The 14276-nt window shown below is 42.9% G+C and overlaps 1 protein-coding gene across 3 annotated transcripts in view; it reads left to right on the top strand.

The window, feature by feature from the left end:
- VGLL4 (vestigial like family member 4) overlaps positions 1-14276 on the top strand; it is a 77643-nt gene that overhangs the window by 40460 nt on the left and 22907 nt on the right. For all 3 annotated transcript variants that reach the window (XM_021530466.3, XM_021530464.3, XM_077786050.2), the window contains one exon: positions 12529-12715. In XM_021530466.3, coding sequence (XP_021386141.1) covers positions 12529-12715 — 187 coding nt within the window. The remainder of the gene's footprint in view (positions 1-12528; positions 12716-14276) is intronic.

The following is a 14276-nucleotide window of genomic DNA, read 5'->3' as shown; positions in this document are numbered from 1 at the left end:
GAACCAGGCATGGTAGTGTATAACTTTCCTCCTATTCTTCCAAATGTTGCTAGCAGGTTCCAGGAAATATATTTGCTCTCCCAGGGAAAGTTTGGAACCAGTTGTGTTTAAAAAGCAGTAGATTTTCCTGGAAACCCATTTGACAGGGCAGGCATGGAAACCTCTCAGCACTGCACTTTCCTGCTTTGTGAGGTTTAATATTTATTTCTCAGCATGCAGAAATAGATTTTTTTTTTTCATTTAAATATGGGTTGTAGTTAGATATAAGAGAGATGTAGTCAAATTTTTTTGCCCAGGGTAAAAATGGCACTGTTGTATGGGAATAGAAACGAATTTGGAACTTTTATTGTGTTTTGTTTTAACTGAAAATCCCAGAACAGCAGATTGGCAGTACCCTTTGTAGTTACAACCTACAAAGTGTCCAGCCTAGCCATCTTTTGCATGAGAAGAGTGAAACCCAAATCTGCCAAATGGATCTTTTTGAGTAGCTGTTGGTCTTTTGGGAATGAATGGAGATTTATTTCTTTTGCAAATGGTATCAACACACTGTGCTTGCACTTTAGAGATGATATTGAGACTTACAGTTTTGTTATTTCATTGCTAATGTTTACTAGGTCTCACTTCTGAAAGTAAATTATGTTTGTGACAGTAGCAGGTTTGGACATTTTCAGAGCAGAACCTTTCAGAAAAGTATGATTTCTTGGCTCTGGATTACAGCATTGTAGTTGTTTTCTGTGGTGCTCTGCTGATTGTAATTAAATGTCCCTGTAAAGAAAATTAAATTGTCTCTGCAAAGGGAAACTGTTCCTGTGAATCTTAATGGTCTGGGAAGATCAGTAAACGCTACACAAGAGCTAGCCAACTAAAATAGGACTATTCGGTTGTTCTGTTTATATTCTTTGGAAAGCAGCATCTTCTAAAGCAGCTCGACAACAACTGCTCTTAGCATAGAGAAAAAGAAGCTGACACAAGTGGGGCACCTCCTCTGTGGTGCTTTTACCTAGAGCACATGAAATGAGGACGGGCTGAGGGAAGTGCTGTATGATTCATATAAGGCAAGTCTGAACTCAGCCAGTTCCTTGGATGTAGTATAAATATTTATGGCTTTGAAAGGGATTTTTTTTAAAAATATTCTTCCTCATGCTCGTGATCCTTGTTAGATGTCTTCCTCAGCCATGTGGTGTGCACTGGTGCTTGTTTAACCCCCAGCCTGCAGTTTCCCTGCTGGGGCATCTCGCAGCTCTCGCAGCCACTCTGTGCTTGGCGTGGATGAAACCTCCTCAGGCCAGCTGGGGCAATGCTGACGTGCACACTTTTCCTGCTGAACACTCTAAACCCAGAGGTGAACACTCTGCTCTTGTCCTGCTGCAGGCATCACACTGAGCCATTTACCAAAGGTAGCAAAAATAGGAATTCCAGCATTAGCAAGGATGTTTACAGAGCCTTGGCTGGGTTCTCTAGCTTCAAAAATGCTTCTCTCACTAATGTTACATAACCCATGTATTTAACTCAGCCTGTCGCTTAAAAAAAGTTATCTTTCTTTAAACACTCCTGAAAGTCCAAATATGTAAGACTGTGACTGCTTTGAGATACATTGTTTTCCTTAACAGCTGATCCGTGGATGTTCAGAGTTTTGATTTGCAGTACAGTAAATTGAACACTACCCTGTTTGAGTTCAAGTGTTTCTCAATTGGTGTGTTTAGCAACAAGTATGACAACAAACATTTTAATGCTCACATTTGCGTATATTTTTAATCCTCTCTGCAGAATCCTTGCTCTCACAGAAGCCCAGTTAATTCAACTTTCAGCCAGCCCTGTGAAATAAACAATGACTGTTATCCTTATTTACAGTGGGGAATAAAGAGCTGTAATTGGTTGAACTCACAGAAGTCTGGGATAAAGCTGACAGCAGCATTCCAAGTGCCTCAATTGGACCATTTTGCTACAGCTGCTAAACCTTACTGTGACCTATTAGTAAAGAAAATTGCTTTTACCCGTTTGAGATGTTCAGATAAAATATGTCATTAATCAGCTAAGCAGGTAAAAACAATGATTCTTGGACTGATGCTGTATGGACTTAATCCTTATTTTGTGCTCAGCAGTCATGGAGGGAAAACAGAAGCTTTTGGACCAGATTGTTGTGACTTTGGTCCCTCTGTAATGCATCCCACCCAAACTGAGGTGATGGAATCTCCTTCTGTGGATGTAGTTAAGTCTTTTTAAGTGATCAAAGGAATGAGGCCCTGCAGACAATGCTGGGAAGAATTTGAAGTTCCCCTGTCTGGGCCACAGGACCTTCCCAGGTCAGTTCCTTGAGATCACAGCCTGTTGAGTTGGATGAAAGGAATGTACCCACAGATGTTAATTTTTATATTCTCTTTGCAGGATGAGTTGGGATCAGAGACTTAATGAAATAGCAGTTCAGCTGTGCTCCTGCAGTGCAAGCCAGCCTGAGCCCATTTATAACCTGAAGCAGGGTTTCCAAACCTTTTAATTAATAATGCAGTGTCTCACTGCCCCCAGCACTGCTGTTTGGTTCCATTGAAAACTTCACAGTTAATACAACCCTTGTTTAATTATGGGCTGGAACATCTTAAATGTGTGATGAAGTGGTAGAGATCTGCAGAAATGTTTTTCAAATGAGATGGAGAAGGTTTTAACAGGTGATTCACTGGGGAATTATATCACAGTAATGCAGTGAGAGGTGTGATTTCTGGCTCCTGTGGGAACAGTGTGATGTGAGTGGTGGGTCACAAACACACAGCTAATGTGTTTTTGTTACCTTTGTTCCACCAATCCATCTGCACTTCCCAGTCTTTCTGGGTTCTGTCAGGATTGAGTTGCTTCTGCAGCTCTGAAATGAAGGAGCCTGGAGTTGTCAAAAAGGAGATTCAGCTAAGGACTAGTAGGGATAGGGCAGGAAGACACAGCTCTGATTGAAGGCAGAGTGTACCTTTGGTGCTGCTCACCCCTTCCAACCCCATCACTGTCAAGATAACTTCAAAAATAAGAACCTCTGCTTGTTCTTGTTTTTCCAAGAGTTCTGGAAAACCTGTCCTCAGTGCCCAGAAAACTGTGAGAAAGGCTGCCCAGGCAGCATGTAATTTCTTGGTAGCAAACACAATCCCTCCCTCTATCTGCCCTGCCTTCTCTTCCCCTTGGAGAGAACATTGATTTGGAGTGACCCTGCAACTTGGCCCCACGAAGCCAGCCCTGCTTGTGAAATAAACAGCCGGGCTCTGAGTGGCCAGTGCTGCCATCCATCCCCTGGCACCACGGGACTGGCACCATGGGACTTGGTCCCTTTTATCCCTGGGACAGCCTCCAGCAATCCCAGTGCTGCTGCTGGCCTGGCTGGGAGTGCCTGAATTCACATCCACCACATTTAGTCCTTCTGGGCAGGGGTTCATTCTGTGCTACCAGCTTTTTCACAGCTAAACCTTGCAGTGGAGCAACACTTTGAAAGCCTGTGGGCTCTGTGGTTAGCTAATTTTTTTTTCTGTATGTCTCTTCATAGGTATTTTCTTTTTCCCCATTAAAATCAATGTAGTTGTATGTCATGAACCCAAGGTTAAAAACTGCTCTGTCAGAGGCACAGATTTAGTTTTATCTTTTTCCTTAGTGGTGCTGTGTGCCTGTTTATCTTGGAAGACAGTCCTGTCAGGAACAGTGGTGATATTTTGGCTTTTATGTGTTTCTTTATACCAGCATCCATAGCCCTGGAGAAATTAGATGGAATCCTTTCCTCTGAATCTCGTGAGCTGCCTGTTCTCTGGGCTCTTCTAGAGGCCTTCAGGAGTTCCTGGGTAATAAAACACTGCATGAGAGCAGGGAGTGCTGAGCTACACCTCAACACAAATCCAGAGGAGTGAAGGTCCTATGTTCAGCACCATCCAGGGCTTGTGCTGAGCTGAATTTGCTTTATTTTCCTGTCTGGGGCAGTGGTTGGGCCCTGTCTCAGCCCTGCCCAGGAGGAAGGGCCAGGCTGGCACATCCTGCTCCTTTTCCATGCTCCAGAGAGGATCTGGTTTCCCTCTGGAAGGTTCCCCAGCTTTGCTGAGGATTCCCAATTTCCCCCTGCCCCGCGCACTTCTCACTGCTCCCTCGCTCTGCTCTCCCTCTGCACAAGGGATTTTGGAGCCTCTTCTGAAGAACAAAGGGATTTTGTTCTCCACAGTGGATTCTTTGTTGGAGATGGGTTGGGATTGTTCTGCTGCTCAGTGGATTAAAATCTTGGATATTCTGATCAGTTTGGCTGGAGGGGCTCATGAGTGTCCCTCTCATGGGAGACCATGGGGCTGCACATCAGGTAGCAAAACCAAAGTGGAAATCCAACCTTTTCCTGTGTTTGTGGGGCCAAATGTGATTTTTGTTCTCATTTTGCTGTGGTTTAGGAAGAGAATTTGGTCACTTGGATGCAAATCCCAGGGATCCCCTCTGGATCTTGCACAGTGCCCTGAGCAGTGACCCTGCTTTATTCCAGATCCGTCCCAAAGGCAGCACCTACCTGTGCTTGTCTTTTCCTAACATTTTAAATCCATCTGCTTTTCTGTTCATATTTTAAAGCATTTCTCTCCTCTCTTGAGGGTCATTTTACCTTCCAGGTAGGGAATTTGGGGGGAAATAAAATGGGAATAAAAGAAACATTGCTGGAAAGTACGATATCAGATTTCACAGCTCTTTTAGAGAGCTCATTTTCTTGATGGCCTGAATTTTTCCACATGTAGCAAAGGGAGAATAATGTGAGAAAAGGTGTTCAGAGCATGTTTATTTTAAACTGCAATAAACTGTAGTACTTCTAAAAATAGGCTCCAGTTGAAATAAGTGGAATATTTTTTTACCTTTCTGTTCCACCTTTTGCTTCAAATCCGTATGAAGGAGACTGCACAATTTATTGGATTTACTTTCAATATGACCCTGTTGCAAGTGAACATCTCAGAATTAATGTGTGAAGCACGGTTGCTGTAGCACATCCTGACTGTTATACCCACAAGGGACACTGAACACAGAATTTAATTTGTGTTACAGGATAATAGCCATGGAATATCATTCATTGGAGCAAGGGTGTGGTTACACCTGAGTATCCACAAACAATACCCAAAAAACCCCAAAACCCAACCAAACAGAGGGAGGGTAACAAATATTTTCTCTTTAGGGGGAATTATTGAAATCTGAACTTTCATGAATTGAATTTGTCTCTTTTTGCCTTCACATTACAATACAGATATAAGGTAGGATTTAGTACATTGAAATACTGCTTTAGCCCCAGTTTTACAATTTCTTCTGTCGTGACCTTGCCGTGACTTTGATTTAGTTTTCAAATAGATGACAGGGCTTCTGGCTTGGATTTTTTTCAGCTGGTCTTTGATTAGTTTAGCTTTGTCATCTTTTATGTAACAAAGTCATTTAAGACTCTCAGTCTTGGTGACCAAAAAAAGAACATCTAGATCTGAAACCACCTTTGGTTTGGGAAACAATGTCTTCAATATGTTCCCTTAATTATATTTCATTTAAAAAATGTATTGATAATGCTTTTACATTTTCAATAAAATCACATTATCACGCATGTCTTTTGCTGCCCAGTAAAGAGGAATGTCATGTTTGCTAAGCAAAAAAGAATCTGGAATTGACTGTTTTCTGCAGGGAGTGTAGAGGATTCTTCCTTTGTCTCCCTTCCTCTCCTCCTATGTTGGGGATACCCAAACTGCTGCTCTTGGCTGGACTCAGCAGCTGGGCTTAGCCCAGAGCCTGGTTCTTCTCTGAGCAGAGACAAAATGATAATTGTGCTAACTTTTCATCCCTCCTGACTTTGGATGGTTGATGCAGGTTTTTCCTGGGAGAGCTGGCAGAAAGGCTCAAAGGTTGCTCCTGGGGTGCAGCCCTGCTCCTTGAGCACAAACCTGTCCTCTGTCAGAGAATTTCTTTCTGACCCTACAGCCAACCCTGGTGTTATTTATCTGGGGATCAGTGTAGTTTTACCATTTACTTCATCCAAATCATGCCTGCCACATAATTGAAATCTTGTTTTAGCCACAATTTGCACGAGTACAGGTAGTCTGAGCAGAAAAAGGAACAATTTTTTCAGAGTTTTGTAGGAGTTACCTAAATGGGGCATGATCTTAGTGAGAGCTGCAAATTCATGAAGTAATCTCATGGTCTAAAGTTAGACCCAAGCCTGAGTTCATTGTTGGGCTGGAAGTGAACACAGCCTCACAGTCACAACTGTTGAGGTGTGAAAGCTGCAGTTTGACAGAGGAAATATTAAGGAGCTCTGCCAGACCACAGCATTAAAATTTATTCCACCCTGCTTTCTATGTGGCAAATCTGCTGCCCTGTTTCTTCCCATGCCATCAATTCTTGCCTCCTTACCAAGGAGACTCCCTCAGCTGGTACCTGGTGTTTTTAGGTGCCAGGGAAAGTACAAGGTACCTGAATTTTTCAGGGAAAATGTTCAGCCATTGTTGAAGTGTTCAGCAAAGACTTTTTTATTTATTTTATGTATTTGTGAAACAGTTTGTGGGACTGAAGCACTTCCCCAGCCAAGGCAGTTGAGGTAGCCATGGTATTTTGTACAGCTGTGCTTTTACAGCATGAGGGGAGAGAATTTCAGATGAGTAGTCAGTTTTTCACACTACCTCTGGAGGAGCAAATAGGGTAATACTGGCTTGGGGGAAGGAAATTTGCCATTTTATGCCCGTTGCACTGTAGTTTTTGGTACATAATGCAGCATTTTCAAGACATATTAAGTAGAAATGATCTCTAATTTTGATTAACAAGATATTTTTGGAAGGATCCTCTAGCGAGCCTGCTGCAGGCTGCCAGTGATGCTGCTGCACCAAATTCTGGTTCCTTTGTGAGGCTTTTGAAGGGAAGAGGAGGGAAGTGGGTGGAGGTGATTGAAAGCAGAGGTCACTGTTTAATGTCCCTGCCTGCAGTGAGGAGCAGAACGTGTCCCTGCTTGGCAGGCAGGGGCAGCTGGAGGAGCCAGCACAGAGCAGTCACTTGAATCACTGATTTTGGTTTTGGCCATGGGTTTTCTGGCGTACAAATCTCTGCACAGTGGTAGCCAGAGCTTGCTTCCAGGAGTAAGTGCTTTTCATATGTTTTGTAAATGGAGGAAAAGAGGCTTTTTGCCAATTTTTTTCCACATGTGTATGTGACTTTCTGGTTTCCTAAATTAGTTTTTTGTTATCATAGCAGAAAGTCAATAAAATATGTGGCAGATAAAGGAATCAGTAAGTTGGCTGCTGAAAGAAATCTGTCAATTATAATAAAGAATATTTCCAAGATCTGATGTCTTAGCAGCATGTTTTAATCAGGCTGTTGCCATTAATACTTAATTTTTTGTTGTTCTGTAGTTTGCTGTTTTATTATGCTCTCCAGATAGGCCTGTTTAATGTACTCTAAAGAAAATACAGACTACTGTGACTCTGTTTACAGTGGTTGATCTACTATTTCCCAGAATTAAGTCCTATTTAAGCTCATCTTAAATCATCTCTTCTGTAGAAGCAACCCTGAAATAAAGTAGTGTTGCAGAATGCTGGTTTTTGGGATAAGGGATTTTGTTTGTTTTTTCTGAGTGAGGGTTGCAGAAGTGATCAGCAATGATACAAATAATATAATTAGTAATTCTTCGTGGCATGTCTCTCATGGTGACCCAAGATTTCCTCCCGAGAATGGATTAATTTATTGTCTTTGGTCAAGCAAGTGAAGCAGATATGCCTGGAACTGCACACTTTTCAGATTGCCTGCAGCCTGTTTCACACAGATTTGATTTCAGCAGAATTTCCCAGTGCCAGGGCTGTCAGTCCTCTCCCACTGTACAAACACCCAGAGCAGGCAGCTGGCCACATCTGCACAGGGACTCGGTGCTGCATTGCAATTCTCTGCTGAGAACTTGTTCTGATGACTTGTTGAATTGAGTAATTTGTGGTGGCTTCCCTGCTCAGTATTTGATATCTCAAATCATGTGATTATTTTTATTTTGTGCATGAACTGGAATTTTTATGCCATTTATCCCAATTTGTGTTGGCACACACTGATTCTTGTGTTTGCCATAGTGGAATAAAACATGCAATAGTTTAGAAATTTCTTCCAATCTATTTGTTATTCAATTTCCTAATGATTTTTAGAATATAGTGATAGAAAATAGAATAAATTTTATTTTATAGTATCTTTTTCACATCTGTATTGCTGTTGTGAAGATCTTGGCTTTTCAGCATATGCCATGAAAGTAAATTTTGGTCTTCAATCAATAGAAAAAGCTGCCCTTGAAGGTCTTCATGTCCTACTCATTCCTGGAAATTTGACCTTAAGAACATAAGGCAACTCCTCTCACTAATGAGAGTTTGTCTGCAGGTATTGAAAAAAGTAATTAAAGGTGTGATGCCCATTAATTAAAGTCTGTTTAATGCTCTTGCCCATGATTTTTTTAATAGAGTGGCCTGAGGTCATAGTAATTCAATCCAAGACCTTAAAGGTAAGGACCTTGATGACAAACACCACAACCGAAGAATTTTAAGTTGGTTTTTTTTCCCTAAAAGTTAATAAACTTGTCAGGAACTCACTCTCGTGGGTAAATTCGTCTGTCAGATGAAGAACAAAAACGAGTGAGGGCAGTGCTGGGATTTTCTTTCAAGGAATTTTATTCTAACCTGCCCAAGGTCTGCACCATGTCAGCCTTCAGCTGGCAAGACAAAGGCACATGTGGGTTTCTGGGCTGTAATTAATGCTCAGACTTTGTGCATTACAAGCAGGCAGCGGGACAGAGGAAATTGGGAGGGGGGATAGGATATGGCAGCCCTGTGTCTGTGCAGCCCATACCGAGTCACAGGAAGGAAGCTTGCTGCCAGAGTAGTGTGTATTTTGTTTTTCCAGTCTTTGGTGACTCCTGGAGCTCTCAGACAGATTTCAGACCCCTCTGGTGTCTCTATGTTAAGGCACACTTGTTAAAACACGACTTTTGCGTTGTGGACGTTCCACTGGGGCCATGGCTCCCGCTGGCCAGAGAAAGGCAAACAGAGCTGGACATCCTCTGTTTACCCAGAGCTGTCCCAGGGCTCTGAGGGGCTGGGAAGAGCTGCTGGCCTGACAAACCTTGTGTTGAGTGGAAGCACTTTCAGCCAGGCTCCTAAGTGGTTAAAATCAAGCACATTCCTGCTGACTGCATGGGCTGGTGTCAAGCGAGAGCGGAGCTGCTCTATAGGCAGACGCTACGTCACGGTGTTATCTTTGTTTAGCTTGTCTGTGCTCTATCATGTTGCCCAACAGTTTTAATAAAAAAAAAGAAGGAGGAGGAGAAGAAAAAAAAAAAAAGACTAGTATGAATAGTTGTAAGTAGAAGTATCTGAAAGCAGCAGATCTGGAGTGCCTTCCACCAGCTGCTGGCTGAAACAAAGAGGAGCATTGTGAGAAGCACAATAAATGTGTTTGCTATCTCTGCTCTCAGTTGCAGGGCAGACACAAGCCGTCACAGTAATGAATTTTGAAGCCTGGAGTTTGGACTTGGGGAATTTATAAAACACAGTTGTTTTATCAGAGTGTTGCCTTGCCAGCTGTGTGATGGGAGTCTGGTTTCCATGGAGTGTGGTCAGCTGGGGGAGACAAATCTAGTCCCTGAAACAGCATTTGGGGCCATAGTCTCCTCTGTGGTTTCTCTCTCTCTGCTTTAAATTCATGTTTGGTAAGGAGGGAAGTAGTGGGGAAGGAGTTTTATTTAAATGAAGAGCACTTTAGCCCTAATCAAATGTGCAGGCCCCATGCAAACTCAGGATGCTGTGCAAAACCAGTAGAGGAATTTGCATTTTATCCCTCTAAACGATGTAAAGAGATTGTTTCCTAGGTTTTCCCTGTTGTCTGGATTCTTTTTAGCATTGTCCTCCTGCCTGGTGTGGGCAGGAGGGGTTGTACAAACTAAACTGTCCTGTCTGTCCTGTAAGAGACTCTTACTGCTCCCACCTGTTCAAAGTTTGGTTAATTTGATTAATTTTGGCCCAGTGGTGCTGGTCAGATCCTAATATGTTTAGCTGAAGTCTTGGTGTTCCCTGCATAATCAGGAAAATGCATTATCAAATTGGATAGGCTTTCATTAGAAGCCCTTTCTTTCTTTGCTAAATTTCTTTAAAATAGATTTCTTCCAGCACACAATAGCATTTTTACCAGATTTTATACTCAGTCTGAATATCAATATATAAATACTGTTCTTACCATACATAGAAGAAATGAGTTTTTAAATTTCGAAATAAAATGTCCCAATCTTGGTAATTGTATAGTATCAGGTCCTGTTTGGGGAAAAAGGGCAGGTTTCCGATTTACTGGATTGAAGAATGTCTAGAGAAGAGATTTTTTGGTGTTTTGTAACGCCCAGGTTAGCTTTACATAGGTATTTAAACTGCCCAAGGCACTTCGGAGTTGCTCAGGAGTCAGTGGGAGTGAGGTGCCCACGTGTAATTTGTAATTGCAGTTGTGGAATTTTGTGTTGGAGTCCCCAGAAGTAATGGGAGATACTGCAGGGAGAAGAGTGATTGTGCATGGGTGGGAGGACACAGCCTGCAGCCTCAGGTGCTGAAAGCTTTATCTTTTGACATTGCTTTTATATTATTCCTTTTCAAAGACAGGAGTGAGGGAGATTCCACATGGAGAGGAACTGGTGTGATGTGGTTTCCTTTGAAAGTTTAGAACATGAACACTCTGTAGGTGGGGGTTTCTATTGGCAAAATACAAAGGAAAAATGCACAAATGTACTGATCTGAAAACAATTTCCAAAAGATGTGTTGATAAAAGCTTTTTTCATGGCTCTGGGGTGGTTGTGGGTGCTTCTCGATTAATGTTTGGTTGGAGCAGGAGAGCTCTGGGTGTCTGTCCCAGTGCATTTGCAGCAGGGCACAGTTTTTGCTATTCAGGGCTGAGATGGAAAGTTCCTATTTAGATTTGGTGCCAGAGTCTTTAATAGAAATCATGGCTTGTGGTGTATTATAGGTCAGCGTATATTTGCTAGTTTATATTATGCTGACTAAATTGGCAGAATGCTTATTTTTACTGGTAAACATTCAGGAGGTTTTCTCCTTGCTCCTTCTTTTTCCAACAAAATGTTATTTGTCATGTGTAGGAATTAAGGCAGCATTTTATAAATCATCTGCCTCGGTGATGATGTGAAAATGTGTGGTGGCACACAAAGATTTCCATTGTCAGGTACCACAGGGCTCTAGATGGAGTTAACTTAGGCCTAATTTTAGATCTGGAAATTATGGCTGTGTAAAAAACAAAATGCTTCTGGCAGTGTAGGAAAAATACAAATTTTAAACTCCAGCAAAAGCAGCTATTTCAGGGATATTACCAGAATAGGTAACCCTGATTAATTTAGCTCCTCTCCAAGCCCCTGATGGCGCCCCAAAAGCACTTTTTTTACACCTTTAAATCCCTATGAGGTCTAAATATGACCTGAGGATGTGAGTTCCAGTGAAGTCCATAGTGGTGAAGTGCAATTCTGTGCTCCAGGCTACAGGAGTAGTGAGACATTTAATTGAAATGGGAAAAGCCCTGGTCACGCTTTAATGCCTGCTTAGCAACGATCTGTCCTGTGCTCTGCACAGCCGACTGTAGCATTGCTTACACACAGCTCCCATGTGCTGGCTATGGCTTTTTCTGGGAAATGTGAGATTATATAAAAACTTACCATCTACTCAGTCTGCCGCCAGCTGGAAATTAGCATTTCTGTGATTCCTCTGCTGAAGAGTTGTGCTCTTTTGTTCGTCGATCCAAACGTAATTTTAAAGTATAGAGAAAGACATTTAGGGACATACTTAAAAGTTGAATCAGCAAGTTCCAGTTTCCCCCCTAATTTTCCCCTTGCATAGTTATATACCAGACAAGCTTGTTTTGGACAGTGTTTTATAAAGGGAATCATCTGAGAATCTGAACGTTTATTCAGTTTTAGATCTGAAATATTTGGCATTAACATGAACTGTAGCCCTGGAATTTATAACCGCGACTGTAAGAAGAGGAACAAAGCTTTTATTTCTCTGTGAATAGTCATGGTTTGCAGAGTGAGGTAATCACAGCCCGGTGCTGGGACTGCAGCCTGCCAGGGGAGGAATCTGAGTGAAAAAGCTGAGGGGGAATGTGAGTGAAAACACTGAGGGGGAATCTGAGTGAAGAAGCTGAGGGGGAATGTGAGTGAAAAAGCTGAGGGGGAATCTGAGTGAAGAAGCTGAGGGGGAATGTGAGTGAAAAAGCTGCTGCAAAGATGGGTTAGTTCAGCTTTTGGGATCATCTGGGGTGAGCTACCCCTCTCCTGCTGCCTTTTCTCAATGTTTGTTCCAGCATAAAGCATGGCTTGGGATGCCTTGTACATCCTACAACAGTGTGCAGTCTGGGGGAGGGTACTGGGGAATTTCGGGGGGTGTTACTGGGGAATTTTGGGGGATGTTAGTGGGGAGTTTTGGGGGGTTTTGCTGCGTGCTCCCAAGTGGGGGATGGTTGTCGCTGTTGTCCCCGTGGCGGTGACCCTCTGTCGTGTGTCCCCGGCAGGTGAAGCGGCGCTGAGAGGGGAGCCCCGAATGCAGCCCCTGCAATCCCCCGCGCTCAGCAACCACCGCACGGGCCCGCCGCCCATCAGCCCCAGCAAGAGGAAGCTCAGCATGGACCAAGGGGACGAGGAGCTGGACTGTGAAAACGACCACGTCTCCAAAATGAGCCGCATGTTCAACCCGCATCTGTAAGTGCTTCGCGTCCGTCCGCACATGGAACTGAGCGCTGCATGCTAAAATCTGCTGAATTCGTGTCCTGGCTCCAACTTTGTGCTCGGTTTTCTCCCTTTGTTCCAGCTTGTGTGGGAGATCTGCACAAGAGCCGCCATGATTAGATGGGTTTTCATGTTTTCTTTTGTTTTTGTACAGTGTGAAGTAACAGGAATTAGCTCAGCCTAACTATTTATAACACGCCATACGTATTCACCTTGCAATTTCTGCAGTATTGTTCCCTCGTTCTTTGTAAGGCGCTCCTTTCACTTCCCCCCATTCTGAGGCTCTGGCTGGGGGTGGGGAGGCAGCAGCAGCAGGAGGAGGAGGAACACAAGTGCTTTGCATTTTTCCAAGGCCAGGAGCTCCGAGCCAGCTGCTTCCTGGGCTGCCTTGACAACTGGGCAAGCTGCAGTTGTTGCTAAACATTCCTGCTCTGACAGTCAGGTGTGGAATGTGCTGGCCAGGTAAGGCGTTGATGAGCTGTGTTGGGCAATCAGCAGATGCCATTCCTGGGAATGTGAGCCTGGCTGGCACTGCTGGAGAATTCCTGTCATTCCTGCCTGGAGGAAGCATGGATGGAGCTCCTGTGGCTGCTGCCTCAGCTTCTGCAGCCCCGGCATTCCGTGCATTCCACAGTCATGGGATGTGGACAGAGGGATTTATCCTGCCATAAATCACCGCAGCCTTACTCACAGGCTGGGCCCGCAGTCTGCAGCCTTGGAATTTGTTACAAATCCGGAATCCAGCACTGAAGTAATGCAAAACAATAAAAGCTCACTTCTCATTTACAACATACCTCCTCCTCTCCCTAAAAAAATTAACTATTCATAGCCTTGCTCTGGGGCCAGCAGGGCTTGGATAGAACCGTGTGCTGCATTTCTGGATGCGTGACATAACTGAGGAGATTTATGGCATTTTTGAAATGTTATGTAACTTTATGGGGGAAAAGTGTGATTTTTTTTTTTTTAAGGCTCATTTTCTACTGATAAAATAAAACACAGCTGGCAGTTACGTACATTATAACACTTTATATAGCGGAGGCCATAAAAATAATGAAGTCTGAACCAACAGGCTCATGTGCAACCAAGGTTCAAAACTGAAAGATGCAGGCAGTTATTTCATGTGATCCCTTAGCTAAATGTCAGAGCTGTCTCATATTTTCCAGTGTGGTACATTTTTATGTTTTTTTTTTTTTTTTCAATAGATTCTTTCTGTGATTTTATATATGAGACATGCGTCTTTTCTTCTTGTAATAAAAAGCACAGGTTTTCTGCCCAGGGTTCATGTGACTTAATCTGTTTCAATTAAACTATCTGAGGCAGATGAATTATAATCTAAAATAGCATCCATGAGGCCATCTCTTTTTCTGCTTTATTTTGTAAGTTTGATCTGGCCATACAAAAGTATGCTTTCAATGGAATATTATAAAAACTCAAACATTTATGATTAATCTGAAATAGCTGGATTTCTGTGTATTTCAGATATATCAGGAAAATTCACAAACATTCTCTGAATTGTATTGTCATTTCCCTGCCT

The sequence above is a fragment of the Lonchura striata genome, chromosome 12 (genome assembly GCF_050655825.1).
Source record: "Lonchura striata isolate lonStrDom1 chromosome 12, ASM5065582v1, whole genome shotgun sequence".
In the NCBI taxonomy this organism is placed as follows: domain Eukaryota; kingdom Metazoa; phylum Chordata; class Aves; order Passeriformes; family Estrildidae; genus Lonchura; species Lonchura striata.
This window is presented reverse-complemented; position numbering and strand designations above follow the sequence as displayed.